The sequence below is a fragment of the Petromyzon marinus genome, unplaced genomic scaffold (genome assembly GCF_048934315.1).
Source record: "Petromyzon marinus isolate PM22_M1 ecotype Great Lakes invasive population unplaced genomic scaffold, UKy_Petmar_22M1.pri1.0 PM_G_Scaffold_27, whole genome shotgun sequence".
Lineage (NCBI taxonomy): Eukaryota > Metazoa > Chordata > Hyperoartia > Petromyzontiformes > Petromyzontidae > Petromyzon > Petromyzon marinus.
In genome coordinates, this window is record NW_027422839.1 from 706488 (window position 1) to 721743 (window position 15256).

Sequence of the window (15256 nt, forward strand, 5' to 3'; positions counted from 1 at the left end):
CCAATAACCACGAACCACCACCCACCAACCCCCACCACCACCCACCAACCACCACGACCCAACAACCACCACCAACCACAACCACCACCAACCACAACCACCACCAACCACCCACCAACCAACAACAACACAAATCACCACCACCCACAAACCTCGATTGGAGGGCATGGGCCAGATCAGCTCAATAACAACGGTAGGAGGCTGTTAGATTTTTGTGCAGCCCATGGGCTTGTAATTACCAACACGCTGTTCCGGCATCGGCGCATCCACACAACATCATGGATGCATGCCGGGTCCAAGCAAGAACATCTGCTGGACTACATAGTGACGGACCAGCGGATGCAAGCCCATGTCCTTGACACCAGGACCTACCGTGGAGCTGATCTGCCCTCTGAATCATCGACTAGTCATCTGTAAGATGCGCCTGCCATTCTTCCACTCCGGTGGTGGGTGTACACCCAGGACACCATTCCAACCTAAAGTGGCCTGGTCTCAGTTATCTGATGAAAGTTGCAAGCGAGAATTTCATTATCGCTTGCGGCTGGGATTGGCATCGTCCCCGACTCCTCCTGATGTCGAGGGTAAATGGGCGAGGTTTAGGACTGTGACTCATGCAGCTGCAATGGCTGCTTTGGGTACGCGGTCCAGACCTCCCCAGAGACCCTGGCTGACAGAGGAGGTGTTCAGGATGGTTGAGAAAAAGCGACAGGCCCACTGTCATCGGCTACAGAATCCCACGTCAGAGAATGAGGAGGCTTACCGCAGCCTTCGCTCGGAGGTTCGGAGAGCCGTGAGGCGCTGCAAGGATGGGTGGTGGTCGCGGGTTGCTGAGGAGATGGAGTCTGCCTCAGTGGCCCGTGATCACAAATCTCTATTTAACTCCATCAAAAAAGTAACCTGCAGCGCCACACCTATTATCATCATTAGGGGAAAAAACGGTGATCCAATCTCCGACCCCCAGGAACAGGTTTGCAGATTTGCTGAGCATTTCTGTGAGGTCCTGGGGGAGGGAAAATCGCTCAGCCAGGAAAACATCGTGGCACAAAGTGAGGATGACCCTGCTGAGGCTGCGGTGCCTCAAATATTGGAAGAAGTCACCCCCTGTGAGTGGCTGGCTGCGTTGCCTTCTGTTGAGGAAGTACTGAAGGCAATCTGGAGGCTGAGACCAGGAAAGGCAGCGGGCAGAGATGATCTCCCAAGCAAAATGCTGAGGGAGAGTGGCGTTTGTGTACAGACTGCCCTATATGACATCATAACAACGGTCTGGACCACTGGACGGGTTCCGCAGGATTGGAAGGATGCCCTGGTGGTCCCCCTTTTTAAGAAGGGGGACCGCACAGACTGTAACAACTACAGGGGCATCTCACTCCTCAGTGTGCCGGGAAAGGTCCTGGCAAGGATTATTCAGCATCGCCTTGCCAGGCACGCTGAGGAGAGGCTTGCGGAGCCCCAATACGGTTTCAGAAAAGGGCGGTCCTGCACAGATGCCATATTTTCTGTCCGTCTGCTACAGCAGAGGTGTAGGGAATTCCAACAAGACCTACATCTCTGCTTTATTGACCTGGTCAAGGCCTATGATACCATCAGTAGGCCTGGGCTTTGGGTTGTTCTTCGTGCTTTTGGAGTACCTGACCCTCTGCTCACGATCATTAAGGACCTTCATGATGGTGAGCGGGCCCGGGTAAAACTACGTGGCCGGGAGTCAGAGCCATTCCCTGTACACCTTGGGGTGTGACAGGGATGTCCTCTGGCTCCCACATTGTTTAACATCTATTTTGACCATGTAGTTCGTGAAGCCTTCAATAGCTGTACCGGGGGAATCTCCATATGGTACAGATATAATGGGAGGCTGATCGATGCCCGGGTGCGGTCAAGGGATGGCTCCCTATTGCTCAACCACGTTATGTATGCTGATGATTTGGTAATAGCTGCTCATTCAGAGGAGGAGTTGGAGACGCTGCTGCTGAGACTGGAGCATGCCACTAAGAGGTGGAGCCTTACCATCAGCCCCACCAAAACTAAGCACCTGCCTGGGTATTTTGTACCAACGGACACTCCACCCCCACAACTCCCAATCGGTGATGGGGCAGTTGTGGAGAGAGTGGAGAGTTTCCCATACCTGGGCAGTGTGCTTATGACCGGCTCCAGGTTAACAGCAGAGGTCTCACTCCGAATCAGTCGAGCGGCAATCTTTTCATCGGTTGCGTAACGCTGTGTGGAAGCTACCTGGTCTGTCGCTCTGCACTAAGCTTCAGGTCTTCTCAGCCACGGTCATTCCCTCCCTTCTCTACGCTTGCGAAACGTGGACCCCCCTAATGGAACATCTTCGCCGGTTAGAAACATTTAGGCTGGCCTGCCTACGATCCATCCTGGGTTTAACCAGACTGGATTGTGTGAGGAGCTCACAAATCCTTGAAAGATCTGGGCAAGGTACCATCGGTGAGCTCCTCCGGCGGGCAAGGCTGCGATGGCTGGGTCATGTAGCCCGCATGCCCAGCCACCGCGTGCCGAAACAGCTTTTTTTCGACCGGATTGAGGGGGCTAAGCGGGCGCGGCACAGGCTAGAGAAGAGATGGAGTGATGTGGTACAGGAGGACGTGGAGCTGAGTGGACTTGCCGATGACCGGTACCAGCGGTGTCAAGATCGGCCTCTGTGGAGGAGGCTCGTGAAGGACGCTACTGGGCAGTTGGAGGTAGTCGCCCTCCAACAACGGAGGGCGGAGGAGCGACGCTCACAACGAGCGGAGCGCCGGGTGGCTAAAGCACAGTAGGTTGGCACAGTAGGGGGCACAGGTGGTGCATCAGCCAGTCATCTCAGTCAGTCGACCCGTGGCACCTGGGTCTACCCCGTGACCTCCTGCCAGCGGGCGTTCAACACTTCACGTGGCCTCAGGGTGCACATAGCCTGGCACAAGCGTCGTGGTGACGTCACCGCCACTTAGTGGCGAATAGCGGTTGTTGTTGTTGTGTGGAAGCGTAACGCATTGTAGTGTAGCGGTTAGCGCTACGCTGCGCTACGAACCTGGCGACCCGAGTTCGATTCCCGCTCACGGCCCCCACCGGTGACGATTATTTCAACCGGTCCTGGGCCTCCCCTAGGTCGACTCAGCCTCAAACGAGTAACTGTTGTGGTGTGAACATCGGGAGACAAAGGCGGCCGGGTGTGGTGAATCCAAGTCCCGGGCGAAGCCGGGTAGTTAAAGCTCGTGCTGTTATATTCATAATCAGATGTTTTTTATTTCGACTCGAGGAAAATCGGTGAAATCGGAAGCCAACGATAGGCCCCAGTTGTGGGCCCTTCTTAACCTGGTAACAAAATATTATTCTTCGTCAGTGATGTCCTCACCTAAGCGTGTGAGACGAGACGCACAAGACTCTAGTCTCCCTTTGCTGTACATCACTCACAGAGCACCACAGCGCCCACCCCCCCCCACCCCCCCGGGATCCACAACAGCGTTCGCCCCGCAAGACTCTGGCACCTTCTCCCTGCCTCAGCTGGACCATCAACAACGGCAACATTTGTGTCAACAACAGCAGCAACAGCTAACTTGGCGCCTTTATGATTACGTCTTCAGCACGGCAGCAGCAGCACGGAACAACTTCAGGGTATGACTCAGTCGCAACTCGCGTTTAAAATCGTCACGCAAGACGGCTCTCCGCGAGACGTCGCGGGCACACGGCGCGTTACTTTTCTCCCCCAATAAAACTCAGACAACGTGAATGCGTGGAAACGAAAAACGATGTCGGAACGCAACGGGGCATCGCAAATCGTGAAGCTTTTTGCGAGAGCGGGAAAGAAAAGCTTCCTTCTAGACGTCGCCGCCGCAGCGCCACGACTGCACCAGCGTGAGCAGAAGCGCCGTGGGCCAAGCGGCACCGGGACAGCAAGACGCCTTGCTGGTGGCGGACGCCCGCCCCGCTGACGTCGTCGCCGCTGATGTCGTCACCGCTGATGTCACCGCCGCTGACGTCGTCGCTGATGATGTCGTCGCTGAAAAGGGGCAAGCGGAGAAACGAGACGTCAGTCGCCATCGCTACGATGAGAGCGATGTACGAGTACCGGGGGGACTCTTACCCCCTCCGGCTCCTCCTCCATCTCCACCACCAACAACACCAACACCACCACCACCAACACCACCAACACCACCACCAACACCACCACCAACACCACCAACACCACCACCAACATCACCATCAACACCACCAAGACCACCAACATCACCAACATCACCAACATCACCACCAACACCACCAACACCACCAACACCACTAACACCACCACCACCAACACCACCAACACCAACACCACCAACACCACCAACACCACCACCAACACCACCAACACAACCAACACCACTAACACCACCAACACCACCAACACCACCACCACCACCAACACCACCAACACCACCAACACCACCACCGCCACCACCTCCTAAGGGATGGAAGATTTGTTGGAGGTTGTTGGTAGTTGAGACTGAAACCTCTTCCTCACTTGTTCACTCAGCCACTCACCCACCCACCCAATCACTCATTCAGAGAGACGATCCATCACTTTACGTTTAAAACTATTTGGTAAATTAAAACGCCGACTGTCACATCATCGACGTCGGGTGCCCGATTGTAACTCCTCTGCGGTGAGCGGTGTACCACCATCACCACCCCCCGCATGTCAACAACGCTCTTTGCCAAAACAGCAAACCCCTGCCCAGAGTTGCGATGCTGAGATTCTTTTTATTGTCAAATTGTTCTTTTATCTCCGTTTGACCGCAACTTTGTTGACTGCCCTCGATGTGTGCACCTCCGTGAGTCTATGGGAGCCTTTAACATTGAAGTCTATGGGAGCCTTTAACATTGAAGTATATGGGAGCCTTTTACATTGAAGTCTATGGGAGCCTTTAACATTGAAGTCTATGGGAGCCATCTTCTTTGGTTCTTTCGGTAAAGTCACGTAGAATGAGAATAAAATACTAAATAGAAAAAATAAAATAACACAATAATATTCTCACGACGTTTCGGCCACAACACAAGCGGCCTTCATCAGGTGAAGGGGACGAGACTGGAGGACAGCGCTGGAGTGACTTTACCGAAAGAACCAAAGAAGATGAATCCTTGCAGTCACGAAAGCTTTCAATCGAAATCTATGGGAGCCTTTAACATTGAAGTCTATGGGAGCCTTTAACATTGAAGTCTATGGGAGCCTTTAACATTGAAGTCTATGGGAGCCTTTGACATTGAAGTCTATGGGAGCCTGTAACATTTAAGTCTATGGGAGCCTGTAACATTGAAGTCTATGGGAGCCTTTAACATTGAAGACTAGGAGCCTTTAACATTGAAGTCTATGGGAGCCTTTAACATTGAAGTCTATGGGAGCCTTTAACATTGAAGTATATGGGAGCCTTTTACATTGAAGTCTATGGGAGCCTTTTACATTGAAGTCTATGGGAGCCTTTAAAATTGAAGTCTATGGGAGACTTTAACATTGAAGTCTATGGGAGACTTTAACATTGAAGTCTATGGGAGCCTTTAACATTGAAGTCTATGGGAGCCTTTAACATTGAAGTCTATGGGAACCATCTTCTTTGGTTCTTTCGGTAAAGTCACGTAGAATGAGAATAAAACAATAAACAGAAAAAATAAAATAACACAATAATATTCTCACGACGTTTCGGCCACAACACAATCGGCCTTCATCAGGTGAAGGGGACGAGACTGGAGGACAGCGCTGGAGTGACTTTACCGAAAGAACCAAAGAAGATGAATCCTTGCAGTCACGAAAGCTTTAAATCGAAATCTATGGGAGCCTTTAACATTGAAGTCTATGGGAGCCTTTAACATTGAAGTCTATGGGAGCCTTTAACATTGAAGTCTATGGGAGCCTTTGACATTGAAGTCTATGGGAGCCTGTAACATTTAAGTCTATGGGAGCCTGTAGCATTGAAGTCTATGGGAGCCTTTAACATTGAAGACTGGGAGCCTTTAACATTGAAGTCTCTGGGAGCCTTTAACATTGAAGTCTATGGGAGCCTTTAACATTGAAGTCTGTGGGAGCCTTTAACATTGAAGTCTATGGGAGCCTTTAACATTGACGTCTATGGGAGCCTGTAACATTGAAGTCTATGGGAGCCTGTAACATTGAAGTCTATGGGAGCCTTTAACATTGAAGTCTATGGGAGCCTTTAACATTGAAGCCTATGGGAGCCTTTAACATTGAATCCAAGCATAAATGGAGCAAGCACTTGGGAACCCGAGCAGCCAATGGAGATTCACGGGGTGGCCGAAACCCAGGTTTTTTTAAACCCAGGACTTTCCGCGCCGCCGACCTCATTGGGCTGACCACGGCCATTTGCATCGTCAGGGTGGTCAGACGATCCAAGCCGCCGCCCTCCCGCTTACCTATAGAGGTAGCTAACAGCTCGTCGTCGTCATCCTCGCCCTCGTCAGCACCGCCGTCACGGCCGCTACCGGCGTTGGGGGCCGATGGCGAGGACGTAGAGGCCTCCTTGCCATCGTCCTGGCCCTCCTCCTCGTCCTCCTCCTCCTCGTCCTCCTCCTCGTCCTCCTTGTCCTCGTCCTCCTCCTCGTCCTCCTCCTCGTCCTCCCCGTCCTCGTCCTCCTCCTCGTCCTCCTCCTCACCGCCCGGCGCCACTGTGGGGGTGGTTGTGGGGGTGATGGTGGTGGTAGTTAATGGTGGCGGTGGTGGCGGCGGCAGGTGTAGCGGTCTACGCCGCGCTACGCCGCGCTACGAACCCGGCCGAACCCGAGTTCGATTCCCGCTCACGGCCACCAACACGCGGTGACGATTATCTGAACCGGTCTTGGGCCTCCCCTAGGTCGACTCGGCCTCAAACGAGCACCCGGCGCGGTGTGTGGCGAACATCGCCAGCACCGGGGAGACAAAGGCGGTCGGGCGTGGCGCTGGCCACCCACCCCCTCGTGCGCCGTGCCGGCCTTCACAGGTGCTACTTGCTAACAGCGCTTGCCCCCGCGGCCTGTTGAGGCTACACCAGACGTGGGCAAAGTACGGCCCCCGGGCAGTATACGGCCCGTTGGGCTTTTTAATCTGGCCCGCCGAACTTGTCCAAATATTATTATTATTAAATTAAATTTTACCTTTCTCCTGTAATTGCCCCCATTTCCCCATTAGATGGCGCTGTTTTCACGATGTTTGATCAGTCACGTTACGACATGTTTTTGTATTGTTCATGTTCGTGCAATTTGTTAAATTGCCTTGCAAATGAATGCTTTGCTACCTGTTAAAGGCCAAATCCTTTCACGTCATGATTTTTAACACGTCATTTATATTTAGTTCACACAAACACTCCATCCATCTGTTCCTGGCCCGGCCCCTCTGTCAAATTTTAGAATCCACTGTGGCCCGCGAGTAAAACATTTGCCCACCCCTGGGCTACACGGTGGGGGATCTTCGTCTTCGATGGCGGCGGTTGCGGTACGGCGGCGGTTAACGGCTCGGCGCCGGATCGGAGAGGGATTCCGGCTGACGGGTTTGTTGCCGGCGGCGACTTTGCTCACCTTCGACGGAGAGGTGCGCCCGCAGCTGGCCGGTGTTCAGGTTGTTGGTGGCGAAGCAGGTGTAAGTGTCCGAGTCCTCGCGCCGCAAGTCCACGATGTGAAGGGTGCCGTTCTCGAAGATCTGGAAGCGCTCGCCCTCAACATTCAAGCTCCGGTAGTTCCTGAACCTGGCGGTGGCGGGAAAGCGTGGGGGGGGGGCAGGCGGGGGGCGTGAACCGTTGAGGTTTGACGGCGATGCCGTCGGGGGATTTGAGATCCGGGGTCGGCGGCTTCGGGAGACGCGGAGGCGAACGTCCCGGGGGACGTTGGAGCGGCGAGGTTCACGCGGCCCTCCGCCGCGTTGAGTGCCCCTCTCTCGCTCTCTCGCTCTGAGCCATGTCCGCGTGGCGGCCATCGACAGTCGCCGTACCCCGCGCGCGCGAAATTATAAATGTTAGCCTATGGGAGCCTTTAACATTGAAGCCTATGGGAGCCTTTAACATTGAAGTCTATGGGAGTCTTTAACATTGAAGTCTATGGGAGCCTTTAACATTGAAGTCTATGGCAGCCTTTAACATTGAAGTCTATGGGAGCCTTTAACATTGAAGTCTATGGGAGCCTTTAACATTGAAGTCTATGGGAGCCTTTAAAATTGAAGTCTACGGGAGCCTTCAACATTGAAGTCTATGGGAGCCTGTAACATTGAAGTCTATGGGAGCCTTTAACATTGAAGACTAGGAGCCTTTAACATTGAAGTCTATGGGAGCCTTTAACATTGAAGTCTATGGGAGCCTTTAACATTGAAGTATATGGGAGCCTTTTACATTGAAGTCTATGGGAGCCTTTTACATTGAAGTCTATGGGAGCCTTTAAAATTGAAGTCTATGGGAGACTTTAACATTGAAGTCTATGGGAGACTTTAACATTGAAGTCTATGGGAGCCTTTAACATTGAAGTCTATGGGAGCCTTTAACATTGAAGTCTATGGGAACCATCTTCTTTGGTTCTTTCGGTAAAGTCACGTAGAATGAGAATAAAACAATAAATAGAAAAAATAAAATAACACAATAATATTCTCACGACGTTTCGGCCACAACACAATCGGCCTTCATCAGGTGAAGGGGACGAGACTGGAGGACAGCGCTGGAGTGACTTTACCGAAAGAACCAAAGAAGATGAATCCTTGCAGTCACGAAAGCTTTAAATCGAAATCTATGGGAGCCTTTAACATTGAAGTCTATGGGAGCCTTTAACATTGAAGTCTATGGGAGCCTTTAACATTGAAGTCTAAGGGAGCCTTTGACATTGAAGTCTATGGGAGCCTGTAACATTTAAGTCTATGGGAGCCTGTAGCATTGAAGTCTATGGGAGCCTTTAACATTGAAGACTGGGAGCCTTTAACATTGAAGTCTATGGGAGCCTTTAACATTGAAGTCTATGGGAGCCTTTAACATTGAAGTCTGTGGGAGCCTTTAACATTGAAGTCTATGGGAGCCTTTAACATTGACGTCTATGGGAGCCTGTAACATTGGAGTCTATGGGAGCCTGTAACATTGAAGTCTATGGGAGCCTTTAACATTGAAGTCTATGGGAGCCTTTAACATTGAAGCCTATGGGAGCCTTTAACATTGAATCCAAGCATAAATGGAGCAAGCACTTGGGAACCCGAGCAGCCAATGGAGATTCACGGGGTGGCCGAAACCCAGGTTTTTTTTAAACCCAGGACTTTCCGCGCCGCCGACCTCATTGGGCTGACCACGGCCATTTGCATCGTCAGGGTGGTCAGACGATCCAAGCCGCCGCCCTCCCGCGTACCTATAGAGGTAGCTAACAGCTCGTCGTCGTCATCCTCGCCCTCGTCAGCACCGCCGTCACGGCCGCTACCGGCGTTGGGGGCCGATGGCGAGGACGTAGAGGCCTCCTTGCCATCGTCCTGGCCCTCCTCCTCGTCCTCCTCCTCCTCGTCCTCCTCCTCGTCCTCCTTGTCCTCGTCCTCCTCCTCGTCCTCCTCCTCGTCCTCCCCGTCCTCGTCCTCCTCCTCACCGCCCGGCGCCACTGTGGGGGTGGTTGTGGGGGTGATGGTGGTGGTAGTTAATGGTGGCGGTGGTGGCGGCGGCAGGTGTAGCGGTCTACGCCGCGCTACGCCGCGCTACGAACCCGGCCGAACCCGAGTTCGATTCCCGCTCACGGCCACCAACACGCGGTGACGATTATCTGAACCGGTCTTGGGCCTCCCCTAGGTCGACTCGGCCTCAAACGAGCACCCGGCGCGGTGTGTGGCGAACATCGCCAGCACCGGGGAGACAAAGGCGGTCGGGCGTGGCGCTGGCCACCCACCCCCTCGTGCGCCGTGCCGGCCTTCACAGGTGCTACTTGCTAACAGCGCTTGCCCCCGCGGCCTGTTGAGGCTACACCAGACGTGGGCAAAGTACGGCCCCCGGGCAGTATACGGACCGTTGGGCTTTTTAATCTGGCCCGCCGAACTTGTCCAAATATTATTATTATTAAATTAAATTTTACCTTTCTCCTGTAATTGCCCCCATTTCCCCATTAGATGGCGCTGTTTTCACGATGTTTGATCAGTCACGTTACGACATGTTTTTGTATTGTTCATGTTCGTGCAATTTGTTAAATTGCCTTGCAAATGAATGCTTTGCTACCTGTTAAAGGCCAAATCCTTTCACGTCATGATTTTTAACACGTCATTTATATTTAGTTCACACAAACACTCCATCCATCTGTTCCTGGCCCGGCCCCTCTGTCAAATTTTAGAATCCACTGTGGCCCGCGAGTAAAACATTTGCCCACCCCTGGGCTACACGGTGGGGGATCTTCGTCTTCGATGGCGGCGGTTGCGGTACGGCGGCGGTTGACGGCTCGGCGCCGGATCGGAGAGGGATTCCGGCTGACGGGTTTGTTGCCGGCGGCGACTTTGCTCACCTTCGACGGAGAGGTGCGCCCGCAGCTGGCCGGTGTTCAGGTTGTTGGTGGCGAAGCAGGTGTAAGTGTCCGAGTCCTCGCGCCGCAAGTCCACGATGTGAAGGGTGCCGTTCTCGAAGATCTGGAAGCGCTCGCCCTCAACATTCAAGCTCCGGTAGTTCCTGAACCTGGCGGTGCGCGGGAAAGCGTGGGGGGGGGGCAGGCGGGGGGCGTGAACCGTTGAGGTTTGACGGCGATGCCGTCGGGGGATTTGAGATCCGGGGTCGGCGGCTTCGGGAGACGCGGAGGCGAACGTCCCGGGGGACGTTGGAGCGGCGAGGTTCACGCGGCCCTCCGCCGCGTTGAGTGCCCCTCTCTCGCTCTCTCGCTCTGAGCCACGTCCGCGTGGCGGCCATCGACAGTCGCCGTACCCCGCCCCCGCGCGCGCGAAATTATAAATGTTAGCCTATGGGAGCCTTTAACATTGAAGCCTATGGGAGCCTTTAACATTGAAGTCTATGGGAGTCTTTAACATTGAAGTCTATGGGAGCCTTTAACACTGAAGTCTATGGCAGCCTTTAACATTGAAGTCTATGGGAGCCTTTAACATTGAAGTCTATGGGAGCCTTTAACATTGAAGTCTATGGGAGCCTTTAACATTGAAGTCTACGGGAGCCTTCAACATTGAAGTCTATGGGAGCCTGTAACATTGAAGTCTATGGGAGCCTTTAACATTGAAGACTAGGAGCCTTTAACATTGAAGTCTATGGGAGCCTTTAACATTGAAGTCTATGGGAGCCTTTAACATTGAAGTATATGGGAGCCTTTTACATTGAAGTCTATGGGAGCCTTTTACATTGAAGTCTATGGGAGCCTTTAAAATTGAAGTCTATGGGAGACTTTAACATTGAAGTCTATGGGAGACTTTAACATTGAAGTCTATGGGAGCCTTTAACATTGAAGTCTATGGGAGCCTTTAACATTGAAGTCTATGGGAACCATCTTCTTTGGTTCTTTCGGTAAAGTCACGTAGAATGAGAATAAAACAATAAATAGAAAAAATAAAATAACACAATAATATTCTCACGACGTTTCGGCCACAACACAATCGGCCTTCATCAGGTGAAGGGGACGAGACTGGAGGACAGCGCTGGAGTGACTTTACCGAAAGAACCAAAGAAGATGAATCCTTGCAGTCACGAAAGCTTTAAATCGAAATCTATGGGAGCCTTTAACATTGAAGTCTATGGGAGCCTTTAACATTGAAGTCTATGGGAGCCTTTAACATTGAAGTCTATGGGAGCCTTTGACATTGAAGTCTATGGGAGCCTGTAACATTTAAGTCTATGGGAGCCTGTAGCATTGAAGTCTATGGGAGCCTTTAACATTGAAGACTGGGAGCCTTTAACATTGAAGTCTATGGGAGCCTTTAACATTGAAGTCTATGGGAGCCTTTAACATTGAAGTCTGTGGGAGCCTTTAACATTGAAGTCTATGGGAGCCTTTAACATTGACGTCTATGGGAGCCTGTAACATTGAAGTCTATGGGAGCCTGTAACATTGAAGTCTATGGGAGCCTTTAACATTGAAGTCTATGGGAGCCTTTAACATTGAAGCCTATGGGAGCCTTTAATATTGAAGTCTATGGGAGCCTTTAACATTGAAGTCTATGGGAGCCTTTAACATTGAAGTCTATGGGAGTGTTCTATGTTGAACTTCTTTCGCTCCGCACGTGGCCAGCCATGCAAACCCGCTGGCGGCATTCACAAAACAGACTCAGCTCCCGTGCCTCTGATTAGCACGGTTGGCCACGTAGGGTGCGAAAGAAGTTAAGGGCACGTACACATACAGAGAGACCCACGGACACCCAGGTCCACGGAGGCACAGATTAGCACGGTTGGCCACGTAGGGTGCGAAAGAAGTTCAGGGCACGTACAGCCCTCACGACAGGGAGCGTCGAGGCGCGATGACGGCGTGCCGAATGAACGAGGAGCCTCTTCGTCGTCAGGGCCGTCGTTTGCGACATGGCCGGGTAGCTTCTGAAAAACAGCTGCACGGCTCGGTGGGCATCAGGCGGTGAAATAAACAAAAAGAGTCTCCAGCGAGCGGAGAGCGAGAGGAGAGGCGGAGAGGGACGGACGCTCTGGCGCGGCGTTCGGTCTCACCACAGGATGGTGGCGGGCGGCCACGCCAACACCGAGCACTCCATGTACACCGCCTCTCCCTCTCTCGCCCTGTATATCCTGTCTGGCTCCGACAGCATCTGCGGGGCGCTGGCTGTGTGAGGCGGTCGTCGGGGGGCTGCCGCGTCCCCCCCTACGAGTCGTGGAGGGGGGGGGGTCGTAGAAGGCGATTCGCACAAAGTGGGTTTTTAAAAAATATAAAAAAAATCGATTTTCAGAACCCTCTCTCTCCCTCTCGCCTGCGAGGTTCTGCGGCTCGGAGTGGTTGTTTCTCGCGTTGGCCTCTCGTCACCGTGGCGGTCGCGTGGATTTCTCCCTCCGGGTCCTTCCGGGCGTCTCTCGCGCCGCGCTCAGAATCGACTACTCACAGAGAGACCCACAGACTACTCACACAGAGACCCACACACTGCTCACAGAGAGACCTACACACTACTCACAGAGAGACCCATACACTACTAACAGAGAGACCCACACACTACTCACACAGAGACCCACAGACTACTCACAGAGAGACCCACACACTACTCACACAGAGACCCACAGACTACTCACAGAGAGACCCATACACTACTAACAGAGAGACCCACACACTACTCACACAGAGACCCACACACTACTCACACAGAGACCCACACACTACTCACACAGAGACCCACACACTACTCACACAGAGACCCATACACTACTCACACAGAGACCCACAGACTACTCACACAGAGAGACCCACACACTACTCACACAGAGACCCACACACTACTCACACAGAGACCCACACACTACTCACACAGATACCCACACACTACTCACACAGATACCCACAAGTGTTTCGAGTACTCGGCCCCGCTTGAACGTCGAAGCTCAGTGGGCATTGCCTAGTGAAGTCAAAAGAGTCGAGTTTAGTCGATGGCCTTTAGTGGGAGTAGCGTTGAGAGGGGGCATCGTCTCAAGTGGGGTAGCGGCGCTGTTTGCTACTCACGGTCAAGGGGCAGGGCGAAGGGGTTGTGACGGTCGCCCAGCACAACGACCAGCAAGGCCACTAAACGGGTGGTGGTGTGGAAAGTCTCCATTGGGGGGGGGGGGGGTGGCAGATGGTCGGCCTGGCGGCTTCCTTCACTTGGCTAGGAGGGGTGAAGGGGAGGGAGTAGGAGGAGCAGTGGGAATGATATTTATTTAGACTGCAAGAGGAGGAATCCAAAGCGCTACGAAGCTCTTTTTTTCACAGATGTCCAGTTGTGGCGCTGAGTCAGAACATGACAACAAACACAAAACAAAAACACGGCGTGAGTGCAGAGTTACAGGAAGAGTAAAACAAATCACTCAAAAAATATATATATACTAATAAAACTAACCAATGTTTAATCTTGCCACGCGAAGCACACCACCGTGCTACATAGCTCTTTTTAAGAAGAGACATTGGCCCATAAACGGTGGGCTGATATCAAGTGGACATTCAGGGCAAAATACTCTAAACGTGTGGCGTTTCTGAATGTGCAGGAGAAAAAACCGGAGGACTCTGGGAGAGAAATCCACGCGGCTGCGGGGCGCGAGAAACGTCAACTCCAAAGATAGAGCAGGGAGTGTCAGAGTCGGTATCAAACCCCACGACCTCCTGTACACCAGGTGACAACCATGCCGGGTTAAAGACCTCCTCCTTCACAACGGGACAATTGGATGCATGCCTAAGGCTCCCTCACTGATGGACACGTTCCTCCTGCGTTGAGCAAAATGTTTAGGTTCTCATCGTTTCGCAGAGGCTGCATTTTTTGCCACCGCAGAAAACGAACGTTGGGGGAAACGCCTCCTCGCATTGGACTCTTTGTTTTTTTTTTGCTAAAGTCACGTAGGTAAAAAAATCTATAAAATAAATAAGTGGAAAAAAACTCAATTAAAATCACGACGTTTCGGAAGCAGCAGCACAAGCTTCCGTCTTGAGGTGGAAACCGTCACGGCAAAATTGCTGCATCAGGTGAAGAGAACTCTAAGACACCCGAGATTGTATACAGGTTAAGGGGGGGGGAGATAAGAAGGGCCGTGGGGGGGGGCTAATGTTAAGCCGCCTTCTGTTATGCTGCAGGGGGTTGGGGACGGAGAGATGGCCGTGTGCAGGTTGAAGAGCGTTACACACGTGAACCAGAGGCAGGAGGCAGTAGTTAAGCTGACAAACTGGTTGCCTTGCAGAGTATACTGCTGTAAACTATAAGGCTGCTAAAGTTTAACTTGGGTTTAACTTGATTTTTTTTAACCTCCGCGGCTTTACCGAAAAAAATCCAAAGAGTATGAATCCTTGCACATCGCGAGAGCTTCAAATCTAGCGCCTCACATCGTGTTAGTTTGGCACCGATGTTCGTGCTGATGTTTTAAACTAGATCAATAAAACAACATTGATTACAGCCCCAGCTCAGGTTTTTTTTCCCATCAATGAAACAGCCCCTGGAGTGAGAGCACCTTCCAGGATAGAAACCAACACTGCCGCACGTCTGTCCAAGAGCTGTGTAAAAAAACTATTGAGTTGAAAAAAATGTCAAGCCGACAGGGAAAGGGGCTCCTGGCAACTGTGACCACCAGCCAGGTCGATGTATTGGTAATGAGAATGTGCAATTTTTTTAATCCTTGGAAACACGGAGAATGAATAAAACGAGATA

General features: G+C 52.1%; 1 protein-coding gene across 1 annotated transcript; it reads right to left on the bottom strand.

The window, feature by feature from the left end:
• Positions 1-3538: 3538 nt before the first annotated feature.
• LOC142913975 (uncharacterized) lies at positions 3539-10847 on the bottom strand. The gene is made up of 6 exons (XM_076061097.1): positions 10831-10847; positions 10453-10619; positions 9255-9327; positions 7534-7700; positions 6397-6648; positions 3539-3991 (listed from the first exon to the last, which is right to left on the bottom strand). The coding sequence occupies exons 1-6, from the start codon at positions 10845-10847 to the stop codon at positions 3810-3812; spliced, it is 858 nt and encodes a 285-aa protein (XP_075917212.1). The 3' UTR covers positions 3539-3809.
• Positions 10848-15256: the final 4409 nt, after the last annotated feature.

Excerpts from the sequence above, each read along its gene's own strand:
- LOC142913975 (XM_076061097.1), bottom strand. Across the intron at positions 7,701-9,254 it reads GCCGTGGTCAGCCCAATGAG|GTTCAGGAACTACCGGAGCT; the intron begins GTCGGCGGCGCG and ends CGCCACCGCCAG. Across the intron at positions 6,649-7,533 it reads GGCGCACCTCTCCGTCGAAG|TGGCGCCGGGCGGTGAGGAG; the intron begins GTGAGCAAAGTC and ends CCACCCCCACAG.